The 26,263-nt window shown below is 53.5% G+C and overlaps 9 protein-coding genes across 9 annotated transcripts; 4 read left to right on the forward strand and 5 right to left on the reverse strand.

Moving 5' to 3' along the window:
* Positions 1 to 1,422: 1,422 nt before the first annotated feature.
* On the forward strand, positions 1,423 to 3,814 carry V8C40DRAFT_229109 (general substrate transporter). The gene is made up of 3 exons (XM_083212413.1): positions 1,423 to 1,671; positions 1,732 to 2,906; positions 2,977 to 3,814. Exons 1-3 carry the CDS (start codon positions 1,584 to 1,586, stop codon positions 3,343 to 3,345), a joined length of 1,632 nt encoding a protein of 543 aa, XP_083078743.1. The 5' UTR covers positions 1,423 to 1,583; the 3' UTR covers positions 3,346 to 3,814.
* Positions 3,815 to 3,948: 134 nt separating this feature from the next.
* On the forward strand, positions 3,949 to 5,846 carry V8C40DRAFT_229113 (glucose-6-phosphate 1-epimerase). Its single transcript, XM_083212414.1, has 4 exons — positions 3,949 to 4,210; positions 4,311 to 4,688; positions 4,810 to 5,112; positions 5,176 to 5,846. Exons 2-4 carry the CDS (start codon positions 4,431 to 4,433, stop codon positions 5,554 to 5,556), a joined length of 942 nt encoding a protein of 313 aa, XP_083078744.1. The 5' UTR covers positions 3,949 to 4,210; positions 4,311 to 4,430; the 3' UTR covers positions 5,557 to 5,846.
* V8C40DRAFT_3716 (DAHP synthetase) lies at positions 5,753 to 7,588 on the reverse strand. The gene is made up of 2 exons (XM_083222906.1): positions 6,967 to 7,588; positions 5,753 to 6,900 (listed from the first exon to the last, which is right to left on the reverse strand). Exons 1-2 carry the CDS (start codon positions 7,467 to 7,469, stop codon positions 5,937 to 5,939), a joined length of 1,467 nt encoding a protein of 488 aa, XP_083078745.1. The 5' UTR covers positions 7,470 to 7,588; the 3' UTR covers positions 5,753 to 5,936.
* Positions 7,589 to 8,566: 978 nt separating this feature from the next.
* On the forward strand, positions 8,567 to 8,911 carry V8C40DRAFT_260110 (uncharacterized protein; the record flags this gene model as incomplete). The annotated part of the gene is made up of 1 exon (XM_083219100.1): positions 8,567 to 8,911. The coding sequence occupies one exon, from the start codon at positions 8,567 to 8,569 to the stop codon at positions 8,909 to 8,911; it is 345 nt and encodes a 114-aa protein (XP_083078746.1).
* Positions 8,912 to 9,320: 409 nt separating this feature from the next.
* On the reverse strand, positions 9,321 to 13,399 carry V8C40DRAFT_229118 (BRCT domain-containing protein). The gene has a single exon (XM_083212415.1). It carries the CDS (start codon positions 13,273 to 13,275, stop codon positions 9,634 to 9,636), a length of 3,642 nt encoding a protein of 1,213 aa, XP_083078747.1. The 5' UTR covers positions 13,276 to 13,399; the 3' UTR covers positions 9,321 to 9,633.
* A 303-nt stretch (positions 13,400 to 13,702) lies between these two features.
* On the reverse strand, positions 13,703 to 15,905 carry V8C40DRAFT_229122 (uncharacterized protein; the record flags this gene model as incomplete). The annotated part of the gene is made up of 3 exons (XM_083212416.1): positions 15,492 to 15,905; positions 14,761 to 15,422; positions 13,703 to 14,683 (listed from the first exon to the last, which is right to left on the reverse strand). Coding segments are annotated over exons 1-3 (1,550 nt in total), but the record flags the coding sequence as incomplete, so codon positions are not given.
* Positions 15,906 to 18,444: 2,539 nt separating this feature from the next.
* V8C40DRAFT_229130 (uncharacterized protein) lies at positions 18,445 to 18,957 on the reverse strand. The gene has a single exon (XM_083212417.1). It carries the CDS (start codon positions 18,834 to 18,836, stop codon positions 18,513 to 18,515), a length of 324 nt encoding a protein of 107 aa, XP_083078749.1. The 5' UTR covers positions 18,837 to 18,957; the 3' UTR covers positions 18,445 to 18,512.
* Positions 18,958 to 20,539: 1,582 nt separating this feature from the next.
* Positions 20,540 to 24,617, reverse strand: V8C40DRAFT_229135 (uncharacterized protein). The gene is made up of 4 exons (XM_083212418.1): positions 24,344 to 24,617; positions 24,223 to 24,278; positions 23,842 to 24,149; positions 20,540 to 23,740 (listed from the first exon to the last, which is right to left on the reverse strand). Exons 1-4 carry the CDS (start codon positions 24,379 to 24,381, stop codon positions 21,176 to 21,178), a joined length of 2,967 nt encoding a protein of 988 aa, XP_083078750.1. The 5' UTR covers positions 24,382 to 24,617; the 3' UTR covers positions 20,540 to 21,175.
* Positions 24,618 to 24,732: 115 nt separating this feature from the next.
* V8C40DRAFT_229136 (palmitoyltransferase PFA4) lies at positions 24,733 to 26,263 on the forward strand. Its single transcript, XM_083212419.1, has one exon. It carries the CDS (start codon positions 24,849 to 24,851, stop codon positions 26,118 to 26,120), a length of 1,272 nt encoding a protein of 423 aa, XP_083078751.1. The 5' UTR covers positions 24,733 to 24,848; the 3' UTR covers positions 26,121 to 26,263.

Raw genomic sequence — 26,263 nt, forward strand, 5'->3', positions numbered from 1 at the left:
AACTAGCATGCTTCGATCAGCTAGCGCTCGAGACAAAGATGTGCCTAGATTTTCTCCGATGCAGCACCTATTTTCCCTTTGTGTCGCTGACGCTGACCGATCCGCCCCGGCTCCCGCATACACACCAGAGTCAGCCTGCTTGCTGGCTTCTTACCGGCTTCTTACTGGAACGATTTTAAAGAACAAAACTAGCAGGGCATTAGGCCAAAGAGAGGAAATCGGGTTTCCTAGCTGGTATACGCCACTCGCTGCAGATGTCTTCTCGACGCCGCCATTTTGGAAGCCTCGCCGCCACAGTTATTCACGTTACGTGAAAGGGCATCCGATTCATAATCCCTCCGCATGTTGAGTGGCTTTTTACTTCCCGGTCTTGTTCGAAAGCGCGTGTCCAGGCAGCCAAGGAACGGTTTCCCACCGAGATCCACCGTGTGAACTATTAAGCATGATTGTGATTCGGCGGGTGACGTCGCTTTCCCCACGTTTCTCCAGGCGGTTTGTACCATCTCCAGATTGGGCTTCTTGAAGGCGGCAATTTTTTCTCTCTCCGAGCCAAATAGCTGGGTATTGGTGATTTGATGATGAGATAGCGTGTTCTTTCAGCAGGAGCAAAATCGGAATAAGCCTCCTAATAGGTTTTTGGCCACATTCCACGTACTGTACTGTGCGCGTTGGCGTTCCATCTTGGCATCGACTTATACGATTCGGCCGGTAGGTTGGCTGACGGGGAACTTTTTTGTGGATTTTGTCTGCATGGCAAAGCACTAGAGCAGTTAGCGGACAGGGGCCAAAAAAGACGAAGATGGTAATACAGGCTATCCGCAGCACAGTATCGAATATCGTGTACGAGGCACAGAATCAGAGTTTGCCATCTCTTTGCATCAGTGTGATTAGATGCTCTCGAATGCAGTTGCGGTAGGAATATTCAGCTTAAGTAATGGATTAAAGAAGAGGAAAGAGCATCTGCTCCAGCACGTGCAAGGCGGTGGGGGTTTCTGCAAGGCCCAAATCCAGTATTGGAGGAAAACTCAGGCTACTGCTTCGTACTTGTTCTACTAGACAACGATCGGCTTCTTTTTCTTCTCCACGCCACTGACCTCCAATTCCTCATCCCGCATGTGAAACAAACAGACGCTACTCGCACGTTGCCCGCATGGACGAGTATGTACACACCCCGGACCAGCCACTGGACTGGAGGGTCCATCCGGCTTGCTTGATTGCTACTGTACGAGTACAGCGCCTTCACCAGCTACTACAAGGGTTGACGGGAACGGCCATGGACGATCTCAGGGTCCCCAGTTTTCTGGTGTGACGGAGCCCTCCATCTTCATCTTGGCCCGTAATGTACTCCGGTCCGTCGTGTCGGTGGCCCAGTTTGCGGTTCATTCTGCATACCGACTGTGTAGCCGCGATGCGACTTAAAAGGCCGGGATACCTCCCTCCTCTATGGTGCTGATCTTGTCCTTCTCAGCCTGCCATCTTCATCCACTTCCCTCTTCTACTCCTCCTCCTTAAGAACGGGGGCAATTCGATATACAGCAGAGCAAGGCAGAAGCAGAAGAAGAGAGACAACCAAATTTACCATCATGAAGAAGTATTTCGGCCTCAGAGGCCAAGCCCTCAACTGGGCCATCGGCTGCATTGCTGGCTGTGACTTTTTGCTCTTTGGCTATGGTAAGCTCCAATTATTCTAACACACCATCATCATTTCCTTCATGAGCTGACATGCCACAGATCAGGGTGTCATGGGCGGTATCCTGACTCTACCCATCTTCCTTAACCAGTTTCCCATCATCAACCCGGGAGCCGCTATTGACGACGCTGATGCGTCCAAACGCTCCACCTACCAGGGCATTGCTGTGGCATCTTACAACCTGGGATGCTTCATCGGTGCCATTATCACCATCTTCATCGGTAATCCTCTCGGTCGTCGGCGCATGATTTTCCTCGGTACTTCCATCATGGTCATTGGTGCTGCACTGCAAGCTTCCGCTTTCAAACTGGAGCACTTCATCATTGGTCGTATTATAACAGGTCTCGGTAACGGTGGCAACACGTCTACAGTTCCCATGTGGCAGTCTGAAACATGTTCTGCCCACAAAAGAGGAAAACTCGTCATGATTGAGGGTGCCCTCATCACAGGCGGCATCATGATTTCCTACTGGATCGACCTTGGCTTGTCTTTTGCCCCTGGCTCAGTTGCCTGGCGATTCCCGCTAGCTTTCCAGATCGTCTTCTGCCTCTTCATTCTCGCATTTGTTCTTGGTCTACCTGAATCTCCTCGATGGCTCATTCTCAAGGGTCGCGAAGAAGAGGCCAGAGAGGTCATCGCCGCCATTGCAGACGTCGACCTTCGAGACAAGCACGTTGAGAACGAATTCCAAGCCATCAAGGAGACTGCTTTGGAAATGAGCAAGGGCACCTACGGCGAGCTTTTCGCAAACGATCACAACCGCACCCTCCACCGAACCATCATCGCCTATGTCAACCAGATGTTCCAGCAGATTTCCGGTATTAACCTCATCACATACTATGCTGCCAAGATCTACTCTGATCTTGGCATGTCTCCCTTCATGTCTCGTCTTCTCGCTGCTCTCAACGGTACCGAGTACTTCATTGCTTCCTGGCCCGCCGTCTTCCTTGTGGAGCGCGTTGGACGTCGCAAGCTCATGCTCTTCGGTGCCGTTGGCCAGGCCGCTACCATGGCCATTCTGGCTGGCGTAAACTCGCGCCCAACAGAGAAGCCTTTCCAGATCGCAGGTATCGTCTTCTTGTTCGTATTCAACACCTTCTTCGCTGTTGGTTGGTTGGGAATGACCTGGCTGTACCCGGCCGAGATTACCCCTCTACGAACACGTGCACCGGCGAATGCTTTGTCGACTTCCTCCAACTGGATCTTCAACTTTTTGGTATGGTTCCTATCATTAGTCTTGCATAATCATCCATCAAAGTTTAACATATGCTAACACTCATTAATAGGTCGTCATGATCACTCCCGTATCTTTCACAAACATCAAGTGGAAGACATATGTTGTGTTCGCCGTTCTCAACGCCTTTATAGTTCCGTGCGTCTACTTCTTCTTCCCCGAGACAGCCTACCGCTCTCTGGAAGAAATGGACAACATTTTCCAGAAGGTCAAGGGCTGGCAGGGAGCATTCGATGTCGTCCGCGTGGCAGAAACCGAGCCACGGCGATACGGCAAGAACGGCGAGATTCTCATCCCTATTGAAGAGGCTGATGAGAAGGCCAACGCCGAGCACCACAACGGCAGCACGAGCGAGGGAAGCGATGCCAACAAAGGCATGTTCACGGGTGTTGACGAAGAGAATGCACGGGGTATCCAGTAAAGCGCATCACATAGAGTGTGGATGCGTACTGGCTGCACGATGGCCTCTTAGTCTTTCTTGAACATTCTTGCTGCACATATGCAGTGGCTGATAATTCCTCATTTTTTCTGCTATTTTTTGTTTCCTACTTTCAACCCCTTTTTCTTTCTCTGAACCTTTTACGATGAGGAATGAATTTACATATACCCACTGGTTCTGCGAATTTTCATGGTCAAAGAGGATACGTGCAGCCCTTTGAAGGCTGTAAATGGGCACAGGTAGAATAGACGAATAGGGTTAGAGGATGATGCTCGAGTGTGTTTGAGATGCACTCGGCGTTTTGTCTCAGTATATATTCTTTCTGCCTACTATTATTGCTATTCTGTTGCACGTGTTGATGACTGTGGACTGTCATATGCCCAGAACCAGGTACATGGATAGTAGACTGGTACTCTCTAATATCTCAGCACTGATATGTGCACTTGTTGACCGTCTTTTTAACGAGTGAATGTGATTCAGCTGCATCCCGGCAGTGTCACAAGCAATGCTGGCTGCAGTGGCTGCGTTTCAAATATGTTGCAAGGAGCCAATGCCCGTCCTCTTACACGATGCAAAGGGGGCAGAGTTGAAGGTACATGTACTTTTCTACGAGCTCTTGGTCCAATTGCTTCAAGACAATTTTAGGCTGATTACTGACGTAGCTCAAGTACCTAGTACAACGCACCCTGGTTAAAGTGCAGGTGAGGGGTGTAATTGCAACGCTGCAACAGCTACCCCGCCAGATGGAGCAATGCATGCAGTCACTACCTCGTCCAGTTCATCCTCTTCAGCTTCATCCCGCTTTGAAGCTTTTCCAACTCTTACACGGTGCAACTTGTACTAACCGGTAAGCTTGATACCAACTTGTTTTCACTTCTTAGCACCTCCAGTTATCCAGTCCAGCTATTCCTCCTGCTGTATGCTAACGCAACTGCCGATCACTCCAGTTCATCGCCCGCTTTTTGCTTCTCCGACGAACCCGCCGAAGCTCCTGATCCGAGCGTTCCTCTCCCGTCGATAGACCACCCACTATCCCTCTCCACGCCCTCAATCGCAATCACATCACCATGGTGGACCGCCCAAACAAGCCCTCCGCCCTAGCTGCGACGCCCGGTCTTCAGCCTCAGGCCCAGGTCACCATCTCAGACGGCAGCTCGCGCGTCACAGCGGTTCTGCCCACGGGCGAGAGCGTCGAGATCCTTCTGTTCGGCGCCACCGTGCTGAGCTGGAAGGATGCTTCGGGCGATGAGAAGCTGTGGCTGAGTGAGGGCGCGAAGCTGGATGGAACAAAGGCTGTGCGCGGAGGTATTCCTTTGGTCTTCCCGGTATGTCTATTCCGCTACTCGCCCGACTTGCACCCAACAAAAAGAGCTACATATCTTTTTGTCTTTGGGTACAAGGGAAGTTGATTAAAAACATATTTTGTCTAATACGCCATACTCTTAGGTCTTTGGCACTGCCCCCGACCACGAAGCCACCTCCAAGCTTCCCCAGCACGGCTTCGCCCGCAACTCCCGCTGGGAGTTCCTTGGCAAGTCCGAGACTTCTTCTAATAGCGTAAAGCTCGACTTTGGTCTGTCCTCTGAGAACCTCGACGATGCTGCTCGACAGCTGTGGCCCTATAAGTTTGGTCTTCTGTACAGCGTTACGCTTGCTCCCGAGAGCTTGAGCACTGCGCTGGTGGTGACAAACGAGGGCGACGTGCCGTTTGAGTGCCAGACTCTTTTGCACACCTACTTCAAGATCAAGGTAAATTACATCATTCTCATTATACAATCAAAAAGTAATAAAAGCTAATCTGAATTCGCAAAGGACATCGCTTCCGTCCAGGTCACTGGTCTCGAAGACTCCCCCTTCCACGACAAGGTCGACGGCGTCAAGGACAAGACCCAATCCTCCGACCCCATCACCTTCTCCGGCGAGACCGACCGCGTCTACACTCCCGTCAAGGGACCTGGACACCCCGTCATCATCACCGAAGGCGGCGTGGAAAAGTTCCGCGTTGTGCGCGATAACCTCGACGACGTGGTCGTTTGGAACCCCTGGGTCGACAAGGCTGCCGGCATGGGCGACTTCCAGCCCAAGGATGGTTGGAAGAACATGGTGTGTGTGGAGGCTGGCGCAGTTAGCTCATGGCAGAAGCTGGAAAAGGGAGATGCTTTCGAGGGCGCGCAAACGATTTACTTACACTGAAGAGGATGATTAGGGGAGGATGCATAAGCCTGTTTATATCTATCTTTATACGTCTTTGTCGAGAGACAATGGGCTGCCTGGACAAAGAGGGAGTCGCCTCCCTAGTATATTAGCACGAGAGTGAGCGCTGTTAGGACTGAAATCATGTTGAATTTATGCATTTGCGCGTTAGATATCGACTCATGCTGTGGAGGTGTATCCTCGTGTTTTCCATCTCATATCATTCTTTTACCCACGTTCCATTTTTCCCAATGCAGCACCCAATTTGGTAGACCTATATACAAAACCGTCGTTCTTTTTTTCGAATTCACATCTCTCATCTTTTGCTTAACTTTTTATTCATTTTCTTCATTCTCTTTCATAACAAACAATTGCAATCTTCATTTCTTGTGCTCCCGGGAGTAATGGTCGGCCACCAAAAACGCGAGCTCAAGAGCCTGCTTCTCGTTGAGTCTCGGGTCGCAGAAGGAGGTGTAATTCGTCGAAAGGTCGTCCTCGTCGAGCCCCTCGCTGCCGCCCAGGCACTCGGTGACGGCATCGCCCGTAAGCTCGAGGTGGACGCCGCCAAGGTAGCTGCCCTGCTCCTTGTGGATGCGCAGCGACTGCTCGAGCTCGCTGTAGATGTCGTTGAAGCGGCGGGTCTTTATGCCCGTGGGCGTGGAGAGGGTGTTGCCGTGCATGGGGTCGCACTGCCAGACGACGCAGCTGCGGTACTCGGAGTCCTCGACGGCGCGGATGTGCGTGGGGAGCAAGGAGGCGACTTTGCCGGCGCCGTAGCGGGTGATGAGGGTGATTTTGCCGGGCTCGCGGGAGGGGTTGAGGGTACGGAGGAGGGCGAGGAGGTCCTCGGTGGGCGTGGTAGGGCCGACTTTGATGCCGATGGGGTTGGCGATGCCGCGGAAGAACTCGACGTGGGCGTGGTCGAGCTGGCGCGTGCGGTCACCGATCCAGACGAAGTGAGCAGAGGTGTCGTAGTACTCCTTGGATTCATCACCAGCGACGGGTCTGATGGTGGGCGATGAGCCGGGAGGAGTGCCGGGCCTGCTGACGCCTGGGTGGGTGGGCTTCTCCATGAGGCGAGTCAGGGGCTGCTCGTACTCGAGCAGGAGGCCCTCGTGGCTGGTGTAGAGCTCGACTGTCTCGAGCTCGCCGGGGCGGGCGTTGATGACCTGGAGGAAGCGCAGGGTCTGCTGGATGCTGGAGGCGATCTTGGAGTACTTTTCCTTGAGGACGGGGTCGCGGACGTGGCCCAGGCCCCAGTCGAGAGGTCGGTGGAGGTCAGCAATGCCGGAGGAGAGGGCAGTGCGGATGTAGTTGAGCGTAGCAGCGGAGTGGTGGTACGCTCTTTCGATAAATGTTAGCATGGAAGAGACTGAACATTGTTATTATAAGCAGAAAGAAGAGACTCACTTGAGGAGACGGTTAGGATCAATCTCTCGCTCATCAACATGGTAGCCATTGAGAATGTCGCCTCTAAAGCTCGGCAGCTCCTGGCCATTGACCATCTCCGTCGGACTAGATCTTGGCTTCGCATACTGGCCAGCCATGCGACCAATTCGCACAACCCGCTTGTTGGTGCCCCAGATGAGCACCAGACTCATCTGCAGCAGCAGCTTGATCTTGGACTCGATGGCGCCCTGCTCGCAGTAGTCAAACAACTCGGCGCAATCGCCACCCTGCAGCAGGAAGCCGTTTCCCTGGGCGACCTCGCGCAGGTGGGCTTTCAGGGCGTTGATCTCGTTGGGGTGGACGAGGGGAGGCATCCGGCCCAGCTCGGTGACGGCCTTTTTGAGCTTGGAGGGGTCTGGATAGGCGGGAGACTGCTTGATGGGTTTTGAGCGCCAGGTTGAAGGGTTCCAGGGCTGGGAGGCGATGGCCTCGGGGAGAGGAGTCTGTTGCTGTTGCTGGGCCATGGCGGATGATGCTGATGATGAGGAGGATGGGAGAGGAAAGATGAGGAATCGAGAAGAATAAGGAGGAGAGGCGCAACGAAGCCTGTCGCGGCGCAAGACTGAGGTAAGATATGAGACTCGGGTGAGTCAGTGAGTATATCGTCTTCTCAAGATGTGTGAAAATATTGCGTCTCAGTGGAAAAAAAACACAAGTTCAATTGCTGTTGCGCAAACGTGTCTCGACGTTTCTCTCTAGGCGCATGCACAAGCTCGATATCCCCAGTACGAGACGAAGCAGGAAATATACCGGCGACAATGACAATGACTATGCTGGTGTTGTTTTGCCTTGCTGCCGCAAAAGAGTTCGGAGTCCGATAATCGAACTGAATATGAGTCAAGGGCCACTTATTTGGTAACACAGTCGCATTGGCCTTTAAAGCCCGTGCAGCCAAGCCAATCCCGAAAAGCGTCCGGGTACGTACCGATTTGATTTTTTTTCTCCCGGCGCTTCTTTTGTTTCTAGCGACGGCGATCCTTGCATTGGCGAATCAGAGGCGATGACGCATTTGCTTCACAAAACTGCTTTAGCCTTGATATAAACAACGTGGTTTCTCAACATGTATATATGAAGAGCTGTAAGCCTTGAAACATAAGTAACAAGTACTATGCAACTTATTATTCAAGGAGAGAATCTTGGTTGAGTAATAGACTACCTGCTTGGTACTTGCTGCAAGTGTGGCTTATTGAAGCCATAAATGGCGATATACCACTTACTACACATTGCTGCGCTGAGGAAGGAAAGTGGCAAGCTTTGTACCTAATGAATGCTTGTAAATCCATCAATTTGTCTTGAATAATCTGCTCAAAACAATTTGTAGCCAATAGCATCAATACAGCCTATCACATATAGTATAAAGTAAAAAAACGCCCATTTCCAATATCCTGTCCAGGGTACGTGCAACTCACGCATCTTTCCTGCCCCTCCATCAGGGTACCCCAAAACAACTACTAAAGCACCTCCAACCCACCACAGCTACCTTAGCTTCCAACACCTTCAACACCAAACCACAAACCATCACCACTATCCCCCCAAATATCACATCTTCACCACCTTCAAAATGTCCAACCCAGAAGACGCCTCCGACCCCCTTCCCCCCCCTCAATCCGCCGAAGACCGCAAAGCCGCCTCCGCCCTCGCCGCCCTCGACACCCCCACCGAGTCTTCCTCCTCCGCCTCCGCCCCGACGAACCTCGACCAGGAGGCCGTCTCAAAGGCCATGCGCGCCCTCAACACTGCTCCGGGAGCCTCTGCGACCGCAAAGAAGAACGTCGTCAAGGTCGATGCTGCTGATGTCGCGCTCCTCGTGGACCAGTTGGATGTGACTAAGAGTAAGGCTACGGAATTGCTTAAGGCGCATGAGGGGGATGCTGTTGCTGTTATGAGGGCTGTGGCGAGGGGTTGAGATGGAGGGGCAAAGAGAGGGGAGATGAAAAGAATTAGCGGGAGAAATGGATAACAAAGACTACGCTTGGAGAATCTGGTGTATGGCTGTTGCTGCATGGGAATGATGGTTATACTACTACTGGGAAACGAAACAGCGAACAACACATCTACTCTTTGTCGACTCTATATTCGACAACTCGATCTCCCGACAGCGTTACAAAGAATTATACACCCAGTATTCACCAGCGAACCCCGACTGAATCACCAATCAAAAACACGCACACACAAATACTCTTTGAACAGACTACTACTCTCCACCAGGTGATCTGGACACAATATTCAATACCTAGTATTATCCATCACCAGCAGCGTATTACAGCCAAAAAAAAAAAAAAACATGTCATTATCAAGTAGCAAGCACAAACTCATTTTACTTCAATGTCCATTACGTCAATATCGTGACTGATTCTATATCTGGCCTCATATAAACAATGCCTCATGCCATCCATCTCGTTATCCCGAAAACGCCTCATGTCCTATTATCCCATGTACTCCCTTATCCCATGCTTTATTTGTATCATAAAGACTCCCTTTTTTTCATTTCCAAGTGAGCGACTAGCCAATGCGAGCTTTTATGTGTATCCTTCCCCGGGCCCTGGGTCAAAACAAGAGAAAAGAAGAAGAAAAAAGATATCAGGTAAAATAAACCTTTTGAATTACAAGGTATGGGCTACCACCACCTCATTGCCACATTTTGGCCAAGGGGCTGCCCACCTTGGGTGCAAACTGCAGGCTCTTTCGCCGAGCAGCCATTAATCGCTGAAGCACATGGTCATCCTGTGTCTTGGACAGGATGCCTCCGCCGAGCTCGACAAACTTTTGCGCCCTGGGAGGGCATGTCCGCATCAGCAGCTCTTCTCTCGTCAATGACGAATCATTCTCGTCGTTGTCCTCGTCCTCGTCAAGATTGGACGGCGTCTCCATAGCATAATTCATAATCGTCTCCGGAGCCGGCGTCTTGGGCACGGGGGTTAGAATGAGATTGGACCACTCAATGTCCTCCTCCTCCTTCTGCTCCTCCTCATCCCCATCCGACGGTGTGTGAATCCAGATGCTGCTCTGTCTACGATTGGGTGTCTTGGGCGATGCTGCCGGTGCCGACTCACGTCTTCCCTTAGACGAGCCGTCAACCGCGCTGCCATTCTGGTTGGAAATGGACTTTGGCTCCATGCTCTTCCGGCGACGGGCACCACCGCGGGGAACGCTGCTGGTATCGATGTTGTACGGCGATTCGTCCAGCCACTGATTGTCACGTTCGCAGTCCAGAACCCAGCTTACGCCCACGCACGAGACCACCCCCTTTGCCTCTCTGACCTTCTCCAGGGTCCGCTTGCTGCCGTCCTTGAAGACGACGTGAGTGATGCCCACCCTGGTCGACTCGCCGTTGCTTGAGTTGCTGGGATTCCAGTTCCACTTTTGGGGACACCGGGCACCCATCTGCGTGAGCAACTCCACAAAGATGCCGCTGGCGTCCGCGCCCTCGGTTGTGTGCACGTCTACAAACACAATGGCCCCACGAAGCAGGTTGGGGTTGAGGTCCTTGCGAGGAGTCCGTCCAGGCGTTCCAATGCTGGCCCACATGTCCATCTTTGCTGTTGGCGTCGAGGGTTCTTCGGCGTTAGCGCTCTGTTCAGGCTCCTCGGCGATGGTGCTGAAATTTCGCGAGCTTCTCCTTCGCGGCTTTTCCGCATAAGATAACACAGGGACACCCCGTTTGGGCTGAGGTGGACGCTTTGGAGCGGCTCGCGAGGCGCTGAAGCTCTTCTTTTTCAACGGGCTTGGTGTTGAATTGTCGGCTGGCTTAAGCGGAATCTTGGTGGTTGTGTTGAATGACCGCGTTCTTGGACGAGTGACGGGAGTTACCGGTGGCGCTGCCTGAGGCTCCGAACTAGGCGCGGGACTCTCGACAGGCACTTGGTTTTCATCTCCATATTCCTGGCTGGCGTCCGACAAGCTGTCATCGAAAGAGTGGCGAGAACTGCGGGCATCATCACCTTCCTTGGGGTCTGTCAGAGACATTTCATTCGTTTCTTGGGCCAGAGCCATATCCTCCTCTGTGATCCTCTCCGAGATCTGCTCAACACTTTCCACAGCAGTATCCATCTCTGGCAGCGTGGCGACTTCGGGTTGCATCGACATCATCTCGCCGCCAGAAAACGAGTTCTTCATAGGACTGTCCTGGTTTGATGAGTCGACCTCGCGCTCAAGGCTCTCATCCTCATCGTATTCGGGCTGCGCCTCTTCCGCAGACGAGCGAGCGTTCTTGACAGGACTTGCAGCCGACCAAGAGCCGAGCTGGTTGGACAGAGGTGTAAATCCTACATTGGACCTACGAGATTGCCTCAGCGAGCTGCGGCTGGCTCGGGTCCTCGGCGTTCTCTCTCCGCTGACCGATGGAGCGGCCGTGATCGGTTCAAAGGGCAGTGTATCGTCCTCGGAATCAGAGGCTGAACTCAGATCGTTACAGGGATCCAAGTCTTTCTGCCGAAGCTGATAGAAGTGATTTGCTGTCTGGGGCTCTGCTTTTGGCGAAGGCTTGACGGGCTCCTCTACCTCTTCTTCAAGGTCATCGAGAACCATGGTGTCTTCTGACTCAGCATCATCGTCCTCGGCCGGTGCCTCTTCGTCCTCGGCTTGATCTTCGCCCGTCGCGACAATGATGCTATCCTCGACTGCATCATCTTCTTCCTCGTCAGCTGACAGGGTTTCCACCGTTTCCGTGGCGGGCTGTGGCTCTTCCTCGTCATAATCTTCCGCTTCCGCTTCTGGTTCTTCCTCCACCTCCTCCTCCACCTCTGTCGCTTCCCCTGTCTCTGCATCCAATTCGGCTTCCAGTTCTGCTACCAACTCAGCTTCCACCTCGGCTTCCACTTCAGCTCCCTCCTCTGTAAGAGCAAAGTCAAGCTCGGAAGGCAATTCGGGGGACTGACGCAAGGAAAACTGAGGAATCTCGATGGGGCCTGTAAAAGGGCTGCTCTCCACTTCATCTTCCTCGTACAACTCCTCTTCCACCACGAACCTTGAAGATTTGGGTGGACGACTTGGGGTTTTAAGAGGAGACTCATCCAGTGTCGGGAGTTCTGGCTGGGCGTCCAATCGAGATTTGAGGCCTGGCATCGCTCGCTTCGCTGGCGATTGAAGCATGGAAGGCTTGGCTGTCGATTGACCTGGTTGCTCCTTCTGGGCCGAGAAGATGAAGGGTTTGGTGGGAGATTGTGGTCGCTTGGCAGCTGACTGCAGAAGCGTCGATGGCTTGAAAGGTGTCTGAGAACTCGAGTCATTGCTCAACTTCAACGTAGATCCAGGCAAGGGCATCGCCATTCTCTTGGCCGGAGACTTGATTGTGTCTCGCGACGGCGAAGTAGGCCGCCTAGCCGGTGATGCAAGAATCGTGGAATTAATCTCTGGCATATCGAACATGACAGCATTGACAGCAACAGTCGTATCGACGTTCTCGAACTCGGCGGGAAGAGGATCGGATTTCTTGGATGGAGGCTTGATCGGACTCTTTGCTAACGGCTTAGGTTTCTCCAATGCCAGTTCGTCCTCAGAGTCGTCCGGTAAAAGAGTCAGCTGCGTAATCTTCTTGGGGCTCAGAGGCTTCTTGTCTCCAGCTTGAGGCTTTGAAGTCTTTGCAGCTGGTCGCGTATTTCGAGCAGCAGCCGCGCCGCCTCGCCGCGCTGGACGACCGCGCATGCCAGTAGTAGTGACAGGCTCCCTTGGTACCGCGGCGGGCTCCACGTTCTCCTTATCTGGCTCTCGGAACTTGACCACCTTCTTGACTGGCGGTTTGTTGGCTACTGTCGTTGCCGTCGAGGAAGTTGGCTTCATCACTGTTGGCGGCCGGCCTCGTGCCTTTTTAACTGGCTCTGGCTTGCTTTGACCATCCTCAGGCTTCGCTTCCACCTTTCTTGGCCTGCCACGTCCGGGTTTTGAAGGAGCTGTTGATACCTCCTTTGAGGCTTCTGCACCCCCCGTTTTCAAGATTGGCTTAGTCCGAGCTCCTTGCGTTTGTTCAGAGATCTTTGATGTCGTTGACGATGTGACTGCGATGGTGACGTCCTTATTGCTTTCAACTGGCTTCTTAGGGGGGCGACCTCTTGGTCGCTTGATCTGCGTCGCCTGGCGCTCTTCTTCATCCGCGTCATCGGATCTCGCCTTCCTCTTAGCAGCCGTGCTCTTCGTGTTCGCGGTCAGAGTCGATGAAACGGATGCATTTGCCTTTGCCTTTGCGGAAGCTGTGATAATCTTTGTTTGTTTCGAAGTCGCCGGCTCAGGGTCCTTAGCCCTGGCTCGTGTCAGGCGCTTGGGTGGGGAGCGCATTGTGTCCTGGTGAGGCTGTTTGCTCCTCTGCGATAGTACGTGATGCTGATGGAGTGGTACCGGTATGGACAAAAAGACGCGGTTCAAAAATGACTTAGTGTTGACATGACTTGGGCGGTGAATGTTGACGGCAGGGAAGCGTGGTGGAGGCCTGGGTGGGCATTTTTGTTGTGCATTTGTGGGGATGGCTGCAAAGCTGCTGGTTGCTGGGCAACGACGCGATCCACCAGGCCCGTCCGTCCAACACAAACACGCATTGACAGTTGACCAAAGTGAAAAGCAGCTTGTATCCATGTCAATATCCCCAGAAATCGATTCCAGCTACGGAGTACACGCAAGGATCATCTCACAAATCACGGGACATTGTATCAACCAATGACGTAGACGCAGTAGATCACCACTGGGCGTGTTTGCTTCTCTGTTTCATCCATTTACATGATACTTTTTTTTTTTCTTCATTTAACTACCATACGAGTACAGTTTCCACATCATTCTTTTAAATCAGTTATTGCCAATCCCAAATCTTCGCTATACAATGTCATGATGCGCAGGTTTTTAATCATTGACTCATCAGAGAGGGTGTATGTATGTGTGAGAATTCGCGCGCTTGTTTTTGAGCATAGTTGGGGGAGAAAAGTCCCCGTACGCCAGCCACCCTGGTTTGGAGCAACTCCAAGATTGAAAATAAACAAAAAGAAACAAAGCCTACAAATGAGACATGTAGCGGTGGGATTGCCACACTAAGCTCAGCACGAAGCCACGATGAGCCACCACACTCAATCGTGCCACAGACAGCGCATGAGTCACCCCTTTCGGCTACCTAAACTGTGCCCGGAATGGACCGTCGATTTTAATGTCCTTGATTCCTTCCGGCATCATGCGCAGCCACTCGTTCCAACTGTCGATATCAATGTTCTCATCGTTCAACTTGATAGCTAGGTGTAGCTGTGGGCTGTTTTCGTAGGAGAAGCTGCTTCGCAGCGGGCTACTTTGCTGGACAGGCGAGAGGAATATCGAAGGTAGCCTCGAGTTTCCGGACATCATAGTATGCAGCGGGGAGGGGAAGCTCGTTATAATCTCTCGCTCGGGCGTACGGTCCCGGGCCATTTTTGGATAAAGGGCCATGAGGATGGAGTGCAGTTCAACCACAGAGAGTGGCGTCTGGCGCGCTGCACGTGTGCGTAGCTGTTCGGCGAGAGCTAGAGTAAAAGCACACCGATCGAGGGCTATGAGGTGATCTTCTGATAAAGAAGCCGCGATGATTTCGAGTACGCCTTGTTGCCGTACGATCCTAGCCGGGGGATAATATGCGGCATCCATAATGATGAGAGTATCTGAGCAAGCCTCCTCGAGAATTTGTTGAATACCACTCCATCGGATTGTCGAGGCTCTGTTAGGATCCTTTGAGCTAAAAGGGTGGGAAGAAAAGACGCTCCAGTTAGCCCGAATGCATATACTCAGTATTACCTCGCGATGAAGCCTTACCTTGCCAAGACCATATCACGGTTCCCATCAAGATAAGTATGGCCTATGTAGTAAACGATTTTCAAAACGTCACGCTGGTCGCGCTCCTCAGCAAAGTCGTTGAGTTTTCGCGACAGCCACCTCCATGAGCTTTTACAGCTTTCTGAAGAGGAGGGGATAGTCTGAATTTGAAACGTATAGTGATAGTACTTGTCAAAGACGTCAGCCAGCTCTCTGACTGCACTCTGGACCAACAGCCCGTCATCATCTTCTTGCCAAAACAATAACAGGGCCTGCACCGAGTTGTACCGGCCGCGGGTAGTGGCAGACAGCATCCGTGCAGCGTTGCTTTGAATGTCGTTTTTGAGGCTCTCAATCCCCGGCAAAGACAGCGACTTCTCCAGCCTGGGGCCAGTCGGGAGCGGGGTGCGAATGCGGGCTTCACTCAGCGGTGGACGGCCGGGCTGATGGTGACTGCCAGGCGTCGTGTTGCCAGCATCAATCTCCATCTCCTGGGGATCATGAGTGAATATGGGCTGGACAGCGTTGAGGGGAGTTGCGGGACTGAGAGGCCGACCAGCGGCGGCGAGCGAGGGAGCAATATCCTGAACGGCCGGGCTGTGCGACCTGTGAAACTTGCTAACCACGTCTTCCCAAGTCATGTTGTGATGGCTTGGGTGGCACTGCGGATCGATGTCAGCCGCGAGATGCTGGCCAGGGTAGAGCGCAGGGGGGAGAGGGCCTCGACTTACGGCAACTCTCCTGCGGCGGCAGTCGACGCAGGCTCCTAGCTTTCTGATCAGGGCGGCCCGTTCTCTGGACTGTTGAGATAGGGGGCCGGTACGTCTCCTGCTGGTTCGACGGCTGTTAGAGACGTCGGAGCCATCCTTGAGGGAGAAAATGGACTGGTGCAGGTTAGGGGAGGTGTCGGCACTGTACGATGTGTTGTTGGTCTCTGTAGAGGCCAGGGTAGCCGTGGTGGCCTGAGTTGAGATTGACGAGCTAGTATCCTGTCTTAGAGGAGGCGAAGCGATGGACGCATAATGCACCATGGACGGCGTAGAGGGCGGCGGCAGCTGTCTCTGCTGCAGATCGTCTGGCCTCGGGGTATGGACGGGAGTTGGCGCCGACGCGGTCGCCGCTGAGGGAGACAGCGAGAGGCCGATGGGGCCCGGGGCCGGCGCCGAAGCCGACACCGGGATCGGGGTGGGTGAGGCTAGGCGGTGCAGCTGGTGATGCGGCTGAGACTGCTCCTGAGCGTGGTCGTGGAGATGAAGCCCTGCCTGGGCTCCAAGCTGGGCCGGGCCCTGGGCCGAGGCTGGTGCTGGAGCGTCTATCAGGCTGTGGACGGAGTTCATGGCGATGTGACGGCGGACCGGCGCGGACGATCAAAATCCCATTATTGGCGGGGGGCGGGGCCCGGAGCAGAAAGCGCGATCACGGTGAGGCGAGGTGAAGAAAGGTGAGGGAGCGAAATGGTGAAAGAGTCTGAGCCAGCAGAACGGGAGATGAGGCGGGGGGTTTATGGGCCGCCTCTCGCCGCGCAAATTGCAGCCGTGACTGTGATTCGCACAGCTGTGTGAGCTCGGCAACAGCTACTGAATCGGACGCTGCAGGATGCAGGTTTTTTGGCCCTTTGAGTGGTGCGGAGCTGGTGCGGCTTGCAGGCGATTAGTCTCGCGAAATCAACATGACTGGCAGAGGGGGAAAAAAGGCAGAGAGAGTTTGTATAATACCCACTGCTCGAGCTACCAAAGGTATGCGATGCGCCGTGTGTTTATGGTGATGTGATGCGGACAGGGTGCTGGGAAAGGGGAGGACACAGGCTGGAAAAGTGGTAACAATACTAGATAGGCAAGTATACTTGGTAGGTGAGAGGCGCCTCCAAAATTCGCTCCCTTTGCCCCCGGTTTCGCTCCCGCAGGTCGTCTTTGTTTTTGCGCGTATCTGTACTCTTTTACGTACGGCTTGTATGTATGCGCAGGTGAGCGTGTGTAGTGGCCAGGCGCGTTTAAAGGCCAGTTAACCCCGCCAAAAAAAATTCAAGGGGAAAAAAATTGACGAACAGGTCGGGAGGGAGAAAAAGAGGCGCAACGGGAACGCGGGGTCTTGTCCACAGGAGGAGGGCTAACAAAAAGTGGCAGGGGAAGAGGAAGCCGGCGAGACGAGAAAATGCCAGCGGCGGCAGCGGCCCAAAACGCGGCCTGAGCTCAGCGCAAAGCCGTTCAATTTACGTCGCGAGAGGCGCCACAATCACGGAGATGGGATGCCAAGGCCAGCCTGAGTCGCTGGGCAAATGTGAAGCTGGACGAGACAGGACAGGACAGGGCCGAGGTTGGATGAAAAGAGCTTCGGTCTGGGACATGATACTCGCACAGGTATGGTATACCCAAGGTGGACAAGGGTGGCATCGCATCCATGTGTATGAGTACCTAAAGCGCTCCCACGCCAAGTATGCAGCCTGCGGTACCTCCCAGTACTTGTGGCACGGGGGCTAATAATAACGACAATGGCCTACCGGAAGCATTTAACCACGGATCCCTGCAACCGGGCCATGTACGTCGGTCACAGAGCAAAACACTCAACTGAGAAAGCGGGTTTGCTCGGGATCTAGCACGAGGATCCAGTGTAGTGGCGGGCACGGAGGACCAAGCCTGTTTGAGAGCAAGGTCAAGGCTCAGGCCATCGAAGTGGCAGCCCACCACACCATCAGGAGAGAAGTTGAACGTCGTCAGAAGCCGGGAGGGATCGTGGTTGTGGTCGTGGTCACGGTCATGACACAGGCCCGCGGCGGAAATAGTACTTGACTTGCACGGGCACGAAGTAGACGAGAGGCAATCTAGGGCGGACCCGGGCAGGGCAGGGCACAAACGGAGCTTCGAGGCGGCATCACGAATACGCTCGCTCGCTTACTTGTGCTCGATTCGCTGCTCCAGATTAAACCTAGGTAGGGCTAAAGCGAAAGCCTGCGAGACTAGAGAACGCTGAGGCTTTTAGCACGGCACAAACAATGTCACCAAAGAGGAAGTTGGTAAGTAAAGGATGGCTTGAGGCTTGGGGCCGGGCGTCGAGGCGAGAACCAAAAGTCCAATGGTCGAGTTGGACAGCAAGCTGAAGGCTACGAATCATATCAAGCCGGCGACGACATTTTGATACAAGTGGAGAACAAGAAAAGGAAACGAAAACGCAGGGAGACAAGGATATCAAAGAGACAAAAAAGATACCTGTGGAACAGGAGGAACAGGAGCTGGAGTACTTTGTAGATACCTTGTACTACTTGGTGATGTGAGAGCGAGATGAGGGGATCATAAAAAGGAAGCCGGAGAGAAAAAAGAAAAAAAAAAACCACCGCGGGCGAGGAGGCGGGAAAAGGCCCTGCAGATCAGGAGCTCAGCGTCAGTAGCTGCATCAGATCACACCGAAGAGAAAATTTTGTCGATGGATCGGATGGCAGCGCTTGGACGCAAGCGAGAATCTGGGGGAAGGAGGGGAGGGTTAACGTCCGGTCGGTACATCCAGGGTACAAGGGATACAAGGGGTGCAAGGGATGATGGCGGAATGCCGGTCAGTACCAGGTACCCTGAGGCACAAACCATAGGCGCGGGAACCACAGCCGCACAGGCCAGCGCAAATGTTCCGTACCGATCACGTCGCCGTGGGTAGCGGCTCCGACAGTGACGTCCATAGCGCTATCACTTGCCATAAGTCTGTTGCACGCAGGGAGGGAAAGAGCGATCTTTTGCGATCTCTTAGGTACTAAGCAGGTACTAAGATCATTGAACACATTGCTGGTGTATCTCCCAACCTGTCACATTTAAATCGACTTTCAACACTCTTCCCTCTAACACCTCTACACCAAAGTACCCAACATAGCCTCTGTCATTTATCAAGGGAAAACAAAGAGAGGCAAAATCATAAACAGCAAACGAAACACAAAGGGCCTCCAGCAGGGGCCTTTTCAACCCGCCGCGGAACCGCATCCTACGCCGATAGTTGCTGCGGAGACTAATGATTTGGTACCGACCTAAGTACGGAGTCCGGACTGCCGCCGATTTACACCTACCAAACCCAGCTTCTCCTCTCAACAAGTCACTCATACCGGGATTCCCACCAGGGTCATAATCTACCTCTGGCGGCGGACGAATCTGGGATGCTGCTAAACTCCATAAAGCAGGGAGCCTGCTGACCCAGGGGGTGAAAAAAGAAAAACGACAGTGGGAGAAAAGGAGCAGAGGGAAAATGAAAAAGGAAAAGAAAAAAGGAAAAAAAGAGCCCAATCACACCAAGAACGGGGCGGCTGAAAAAGGTCAGGCAAATCACACAACGTACTACTGCGCGTAAAGCGCCTTCTACCTACTTGGTTGCCCATGTCTTGTCTCACAACCAATGCCCGGCTGATCTTGTTGCGTCCTTATCAATGAGCAGAGCGCGGTGACTAAATCCCGCTGGCAATGGCTTTTGATTCCAAGGGATGCTCGGCTGAAACCCGGTGCTAGTGCACCTTGCACGGTTATGAAACCGACAACTGGCCCGATTACTCTATATGCATCTCCCCCATCATCAAGGCAAGCAAACACAAAGGACAGGATTCACTAAAGACAACACGAGAACACAACACGGAGGAGAAACAGGGACTCTCACCTGAGGTGGCCACATCCTGGTAGCCCGTGGTAGGTGTGTCGCTCCTCTTGCCACAGAGATGCTCTCACCTCCTCCCAGTGCTCCATTCACCTGCAGCATCATGTCGCTTCGAGTTCAGCACAATATCGGCTCCCTCAGCCTCTCCCCTCCCTTGGATATGCAGCCCTGGAGTGTTTAGGCTGCGCATCAGTTTTCGGTCGGGCTCTTGTTCTCCACTGGTTGAGCTTCAGCGAGTAACGTTGCCGGGAGCAGTACAAAACGCTAACATGCTTCTACTGGGTGCTCCATATTAATGTGTTCATCTCGTTTGGACCAACACAGCCCATGCTGATATCGCCATGTTAGGCTTCATGTCCGTCTGCCTACAGTATACGAGTACAGTGAGATGCTGCGAGCATGTCGAAAGCTGCAGCTGGTGTTATTCATCAGCTAAATAATAACTGTCTGCACTAGCAACAGTGACGGCAACGCCACCGCAGGCAGGGTGATTTACTTCCCGCACGTACATTGAGCCTCGTGCCTCCGCCTGCTCAACAAGCTGCATATCGGACGATGCTGCGGCTACCCCAGCGTTTTGGGTACTGATGACGCCAAGGGCATCGTCAAGGCGCCTCTTTCTGCCGTCGATGCTACGTCCGAGACTTGACCGGCGGCCCGGCTCGCCCCTAAAGGCGCTGTCAGTTCAAAGTCTCGCGCCACTCTCCTCCCCCATTTGCCTGATCCAATCCGCCTCATCGGCAACCCTCCTAAATGACCTCGCATCGAGCCAATCCGCTGGCAGACCGAGCGCCCTGCGAGACTCCCACTGCATATTCATGTACGCCCATTGAGTTTCGACAATGTACATGTATTTGCTGCTAGCGCGATAATAATAGTTCAGAAGGGTACCACATGTTTTACACAACACCACAAAAGGCATATGATTGATTGCAGGATAGGAAGCGCGGCACATTACCAGCGCCGGGTTTGTCGTTGAATACTCAACCGTGCTTACTTGCCGAACCAAAAATCCCTGGAAGACGTCACTCTGCCGAAGGCGTGACCACCGAGTAACGCACGAAATATAGGTCTGGGGTTATCAGAACTCATTAGATCTCGGGACGCCGCAGGCCTTAGGAATTTCCTGGTCGTACCTCTCCATGTTACCACCTCACACGGCCCTGGTTGCAGCCGCCTTGCAAAGAGGGCCAGAGTTTGCTACGAAGATGGTGCCGTATCACCACCACCGGCCTCCTTGAAGTCACCTCCACCAGAGAGCAGAAAAGTCATGATAACAACATCCCACCACATCCCACTCACGCAAGCGCCCATCCCTGTCACAGCCCGTTTCCCAAAACGCTTCACTGCATGAAGGGGCGGCAAATCCTCTCTCATTTCTGCTCTGTTATCCAACCGCTTCTGCATGCACGTGGCGTCCCGTCCCATTCTACAATATACCACTGAAAAAGAGAAGCCGCCGTCATGCGTGGCATATGTAGAGGCACGTACTAGTTAAAAATTCCCCCCTCTTGTCATGCAGCTCATATATCATACAGCAAAAGGGCATTGTCCGGCCCAGGCCAATAATCACGCATCTCGTCCAAGACATGCGAGCACAGGCAGCCCAACTGGATTAATGCCTCTGGAAAGGATCCACGCTGGGTATCACTTCTTCAGGTCACAACGCGCTGCGGCTGCTGCGTAACTGTACGTGACAGATGCATCCCAACCCAATCTAACTGTGGTTTGAATCCAATACTAGTATCCAGAAAAAAATCGAATAACGTAAAACCGGCAAATCCTATTCCTACTCTTTTTATTCCCCGCCTTGTTGCCGGGTCCAGGCGTCGTTCTGGAACGCCCCCTTGTCATCCTTGCGGAATCCAATCTCGTCCCTCAGATCGTCAATGAGCCGCCCCCATTCCAGAAGCAGCCGGAACAGATAGATCTCCATGTCCTTCTCGCGGAGAGCCTTTGTCACCCATCGCTGGCCCTGCTGGACGATCCACTCGGCATCTGCCTGTCTGGCCTGCAACGACGTTTCCCTCCCATTGACCTTGGGCCGGCTCTCTGTGCCCGAGAAGTAGGCAAACGTCGTGTGAAGGGCCTGATATCTTGGATCGATGGGGACAAAGTGCAGCCACGGCATCAGCCGCTCGGTATACCACGTGCGGAAGATGGTGGATATCAGTGGCACGCTGTTTGAGCGCAAGGTGCGAAGGACCTGCTGCGGCGGGCCGTCGTCCTCGTCCATCAGGAGCACATAGCGGTATTCCAGCGGCTCGGTGGCATCGTCGCGGATGCCGTAGGCCTTTTCGACCAGCTTACACCCATCGGCTGCGCAGGCCGTCGAGTTGGTCACTCCCACGCTGAAAGGCACGACGGCGTTGGCCTCTACGGCCGATACTCTTTCGTAGCCGAACGTCTCGTGGTCGTCGGGCTTGGGGAGGACCATGATTACGTCGTCGCGTGCGTACGGCGCACTGGCGAGATGCAGCAGGCGATATTTGTGACTTCCGCGTAGGGCCTGACTATTGGGCGCGTGTTCCCCCACGACCCCTCTCCAGACCAGACTATCGTATCTTCGTGTAAACTGCCATTTGATGTCGGGCCACTCCAGCCTCGTCTTGGGGAGCGGTATGACAATGTCGCGGAACTCATCTGTCTTGGAGGCTCCGAACAAGGGGGCGAGCTGCCGGAGCGGCGTCCGCGGCGGATCCGTCAGCGAGAAGCCGTGCAGCAGACGTAGATCGGGCTGGGAGCAGGTGTCCAACGACTTCTGCCAGTTTGTTAGAAGTTGGCCGTGGGTGTGATCCTTGGCACACGACCAACAATACTCCATAAAGTTCCAGTGAGGCCTCGTCCTACTACGCGACAAGGGAGAGCAGGCTTCGGCCTGCATCCGACGAAAGGCACTGGCCGGCACCGTACTCCGAAGAGGAAGAAGATGGGGAGGAGGGACGATTGTTTCCTTTTCTTCCTTCTTGTGCTCCGCTGGCGCAGTGCCGTTGCTCGCCTCGTCCATGGAGCGCCGAGATAATAGGTCAGCCACGGAGCTGAGCTGAGCAGCCCTGTTTTTGGAATTCGCCTCCTCCCACGGCGGTAACACGCGGGGCGACGGAGAGAGGTTGATGGGCAGGACCATGTCCGGGAGGTGCTGGGCAAACTTTGCAATCAGGGCGACCACCTCGTCGAGATCCTTATTGTCGTCGCCGTTGCCCGTGTCCTCCCGAGAGACCTTGCCGCCCTTGACCGTGATGGTTGCGACGTCCGGCATCGCCGCCATCTCGGTGGCCCTTTTGCGGAGCACAGAAGGGGGCACGTTCCAAAAGGGGCCAACGTCTCGGTCGATTTGCTGGAAGTCGTCGATGATAACCGAGTCATCCGCGGCGTATTTGTACCATGCGTCAAAATTGGGGGGCGGTAGCCTCCCGTTGTGTCGCTCCTGGTAGACTGTTACAGCCGTCGATAGCGTGGCACTGACGCTGACTTGTGCTTTCCAGCGGTCGTGCTCGACGTGGGCCGTGTAGACGAGATCGTTGGCAGGATGAATATTGTTGTGAAACGTTTGAGGCTTCTTTACAAGAATGAATATGGTTGTGCCTATGAGGAGCGCCAAGAGTATGAGCGCAAACAGAATGCGCCGAATGAAGACGATGGAACGGAGGTCGTGAAGATACACGAAGAAAATAGAGCCAGCGACAACCATCCATAACGGGCCCATCGCGGCAGTTCGTGATAGGTGTAGCCAGTCCCCGTAGCGAAAGATTTTGTCGCATGAGCTCCATATGCCTATTAAGAACGTCAAGGTGCCGACAGGCGTAATGGTTGATGTCTCGCATATCCAAAACATGGATGCCGTGACGAGAGAGGCAAAGGCAAAGCTATCCACCACGGCATCAAACCCATACAGGGATCCAAAGGAGACGTTCACTCTATGCGTGCCTCTGAAGACGGTGTTGACAACCCATACTATGCCCACAGAGGTAGCCGATAGAAGCAACACCGAGCTTAAGATGCGTAGGCGCAGCTTCATAGTCCTTGCCCACGCCAACATCCGCCACAGCAGGACTATAATGACGGCATCAAGCACGAGACCCAGCAGCTGCAAAGAGACGGTCCTGAACCGGCTATCGATGAGGTGGAAGCAAAAGTAGGTCGACCTCCGAATATTGGAGATGGACAAGTAAGTACCCAGCGAAAAGACGAATGCGCTGACGACGGTGTTGAACATGACGACGCGAGGTCCGCTGAACCAGTCCCAGATGTCGTCGAAGATGCTGCGCCAGGGGTCGTCGTCTTCCAGGGCGGAGAGCGGGAGGCCCCATCTGCGGCGTGTAGAGAAGATTTCATATCCAATGAGAATAAGAATCAGAAACGACTGTCATTGAAAAGAAAATATAGTGAGATTCTGTTAGCAAAAAGATTCCATCATGTTCGACTCTTGTTCTTATTATTCGCTTCAGTGACGTCATTCCTTACCTCGAGCCCAGGAGAAGCACATTGCTGCTGCTTGTTCACCAAGTGAAATACTTCCAATCGAAGGACAATAGTAAATATTAGGACCGGGAGAGACCATCGCCGGGGCCGATTGGGGAGGTGGGCGCTGGATCCCTTGAGCAGCGCCTCGTCAGACGCAACGCCGAGTATCGTCGTCTCATCGCCGGTGGGAGCGGTACCCGAGACGAAGCGGCCGTCTGCTCCGGGAATGAATTTCGCTGCGGCGCTGAGGCCGTAGCAGATGAGGCCTGATAAAAGCAAGACTAATAGGGATGAAAGCCGAGGTCGTTCTTGTGGAGTTTTAGCTTTTTGTTGTGTAGAGTTGCTGGAGTGGATATGAGAAGTTGAAGTTTGAAGACGTACCGGTTAATGAGTGGCGCTCCAAGGAATGAGAAATATATACAAATGACAAAACACTGCTACAAAGATTGTCAGTAACTGAAGCATCGCAATTGGATTGAAGGAAAGGCCATCTGATCTATACCAAAGAGCGGATAATTGCACAGCGAGATATCGAGCCATGGCGTCTTCAAAAAGGCTTTCCCAGCCCGGCGGCTCAACCCGACGCGGGCCACGTTTTTTGCGTTTGTTGGTACCTTAGATGTTATCTAAGTAGCCTGAGCAGTGCAATTCGAGACTATCATTCTGCTGTAATCCAATGGCCTCGTGGCGATGAGAAATCTCAGGCAAAATTACCCCAAGTCTCGATATGATATCCAATATTATACTTGTTCTTTTCTGCAACGGCATTCCTCGCCCGGCCTTGAATCTCACCTTTTTTGGGGGTCTCGGTTTCAGGGGTTTCTCTCCGCTTACATAAGAAGTGGTTACCCGTTTCCGCGCGTTCTCCGCCAAACCAACCGCAGCAACCTCGTATGCACAGTAAGCTAGCTAAGCAGTGGCAGAATCCAAACCAGCCATGAATCCCGTATCAAGAACCTCATACATGTCCTCATCACCACCACAGCCTCCGTAAAAAAAAAAAAGCCATGGCAGGATTCAGCGATGCGCCGTTCGCAGAGGCCCTCGCCGTGCCCGCCGTCTGCGTGCTGACCGCCTTCCTCAGCTACTTCTCGCAGTTCGTCTTCAGCGACGAGACGCTCGACCCGGGCCCGCTGACTCGCAACGAGAGCGTCGTCTTCAATACGCTGCTGCTGTGTCTGTGGTTCAGCTACTTTCGCGCCGTTACCATCGATCCCGGCCGCTTTATTTTCGAGGAACAGGTGCTCGATGCGGATGGGCGGTGGTGTAAAAAGTGTCAGGCGCCGAAGCCTCCCAGGGCGCATCATTGCCGGCATTGTAAGCGATGTATTCCCAAGATGGACCACCACTGTCCCTGGACGGCAAACTGTGTGTCCATGACGACGTTTCCGCACTTTTTGCGGTTTCTCATCTATGCGAACGTGTCGCTGTGGACGCTGGGGTATTTCTTCTGGCAGCGGTTCTACGCACTCTGGGAGACGCGGCACATGCCCGCCCATCTAGGGCCTTCGCTCTTTGCGCTGATATCGTTGGCCATGACGTCCCTTGTCTGGGCCGTCACCTCGCTCGCGCTGGGTTTAATGTTGATCACCACGCTGCAGGGCTGGGTCCTCAACCGCACCACGATCGAGGACATGGAAGTCGACAAGCACGAGTCCAACATCCGCAGCGGCTCCAAAGAATGGTGGGACATTACCGGCCCCGACGGCGAAAAGCTGCGCTTCGAACATGTCGAGTTCCCCTACGACGTCGGCTTCTTCGCCAACATGGCCCAGGCCATGGGTTCCTCGAACCCTCTCTTGTGGCTGTTTCCCCTCGCCGGCAATCCACGCCTCAGCAAGACCGGCACGGGACCGGGCTGGACGTGGGACGAGAACGGCTTCAACCGGAAATTTGGCATGTGGCCGCCCCCGGACCCGGAGAAGCTGCGGCGCGCGGGCAGGGAGGGGGGGCTGGCGAGAAGGAATTTTGATACGGAGCTGCAGGATGCTGGGTTGAGTCCTGAGGAGCAGGTTGAGGCCTTCAGGAAGCGGCAGGAAGAGGATTTCAGGAGGAAGAAGAGGATTATGGATGAGCTGGAAGAGGTGGATGACTACTATGGCTCAGATGGGGAGCGTGATAGTGACGAGGAAGACTATAGGAACGGCTGGGTCAACGCAGACGGCGAGCGGCTTCGAGACTATGGCGTTGATGAAGAGGCAGAACAGTACGACGACGAAGTCCCCATTGCGGAATTACTACGGCGCAGAAAGGGGGCAACATCATACAATGATGAATAACGAACAACAAGAAACGAAAGAAAAGAAAGCAAGAAAGCGAGTAATAAAAAACAAGCGTATAAACATAAAGATAATATTGTACTATAAATAAAAAACTGTATTTTTTCTAGAACAAGCATTTTAAAATATATGTAAAAATAGCA

Source organism: Trichoderma camerunense (genome assembly GCF_050948025.1).
Source record: "Trichoderma camerunense strain CBS 138272 chromosome Unknown V8C40scaffold_1, whole genome shotgun sequence".
NCBI classification, from domain to species: domain Eukaryota; kingdom Fungi; phylum Ascomycota; class Sordariomycetes; order Hypocreales; family Hypocreaceae; genus Trichoderma; species Trichoderma camerunense.

Bases quoted from the DNA above. Each gene is read 5' to 3' on its own strand.
- V8C40DRAFT_229130 (XM_083212417.1), bottom strand. From the start codon at position 18,836: ATGAGTGACTTGTTGAGAGGAGAAGCTGGGTTTGGTAGGTGTAAATCG.
- V8C40DRAFT_229135 (XM_083212418.1), bottom strand. From the start codon at position 24,381: ATGGCTCGATATCTCGCTGTGCAATTATCCGCTCTTTG. The intron at 24,279-24,343 runs GTATAGATCAGA...CAATCTTTGTAG, and splicing joins GTGCAATTATCCGCTCTTTG to CAGTGTTTTGTCATTTGTAT. The intron at 23,741-23,841 runs GTAAGGAATGAC...TTTCAATGACAG, and splicing joins GTGCTTCTCCTGGGCTCGAG to TCGTTTCTGATTCTTATTCT.
- V8C40DRAFT_229109 (XM_083212413.1), top strand. From the start codon at position 1,584: ATGAAGAAGTATTTCGGCCTCAGAGGCCAAGCCCTCAACTGGGCCATC. The intron at 1,672-1,731 runs GTAAGCTCCAAT...GACATGCCACAG, and splicing joins CTTTTTGCTCTTTGGCTATG to ATCAGGGTGTCATGGGCGGT. The intron at 2,907-2,976 runs GTATGGTTCCTA...ACTCATTAATAG, and splicing joins ACTGGATCTTCAACTTTTTG to GTCGTCATGATCACTCCCGT.
- V8C40DRAFT_3716 (XM_083222906.1), bottom strand. From the start codon at position 7,469: ATGGCCCAGCAACAGCAACAGACTCCTCTCCCCGAGGCCATCGCCTCC. The intron at 6,901-6,966 runs GTGAGTCTCTTC...ATTTATCGAAAG, and splicing joins GATCCTAACCGTCTCCTCAA to AGCGTACCACCACTCCGCTG.
- V8C40DRAFT_229113 (XM_083212414.1), top strand. From the start codon at position 4,431: ATGGTGGACCGCCCAAACAAGCCCTCCGCCCTAGCTGCGACGCCCGGT. The intron at 4,689-4,809 runs GTATGTCTATTC...CCATACTCTTAG, and splicing joins GTATTCCTTTGGTCTTCCCG to GTCTTTGGCACTGCCCCCGA. The intron at 5,113-5,175 runs GTAAATTACATC...GAATTCGCAAAG, and splicing joins ACACCTACTTCAAGATCAAG to GACATCGCTTCCGTCCAGGT.
- V8C40DRAFT_229118 (XM_083212415.1), bottom strand. From the start codon at position 13,275: ATGCGCTCCCCACCCAAGCGCCTGACACGAGCCAGGGCTAAGGACCCT.
- V8C40DRAFT_229136 (XM_083212419.1), top strand. From the start codon at position 24,849: ATGGCAGGATTCAGCGATGCGCCGTTCGCAGAGGCCCTCGCCGTGCCC.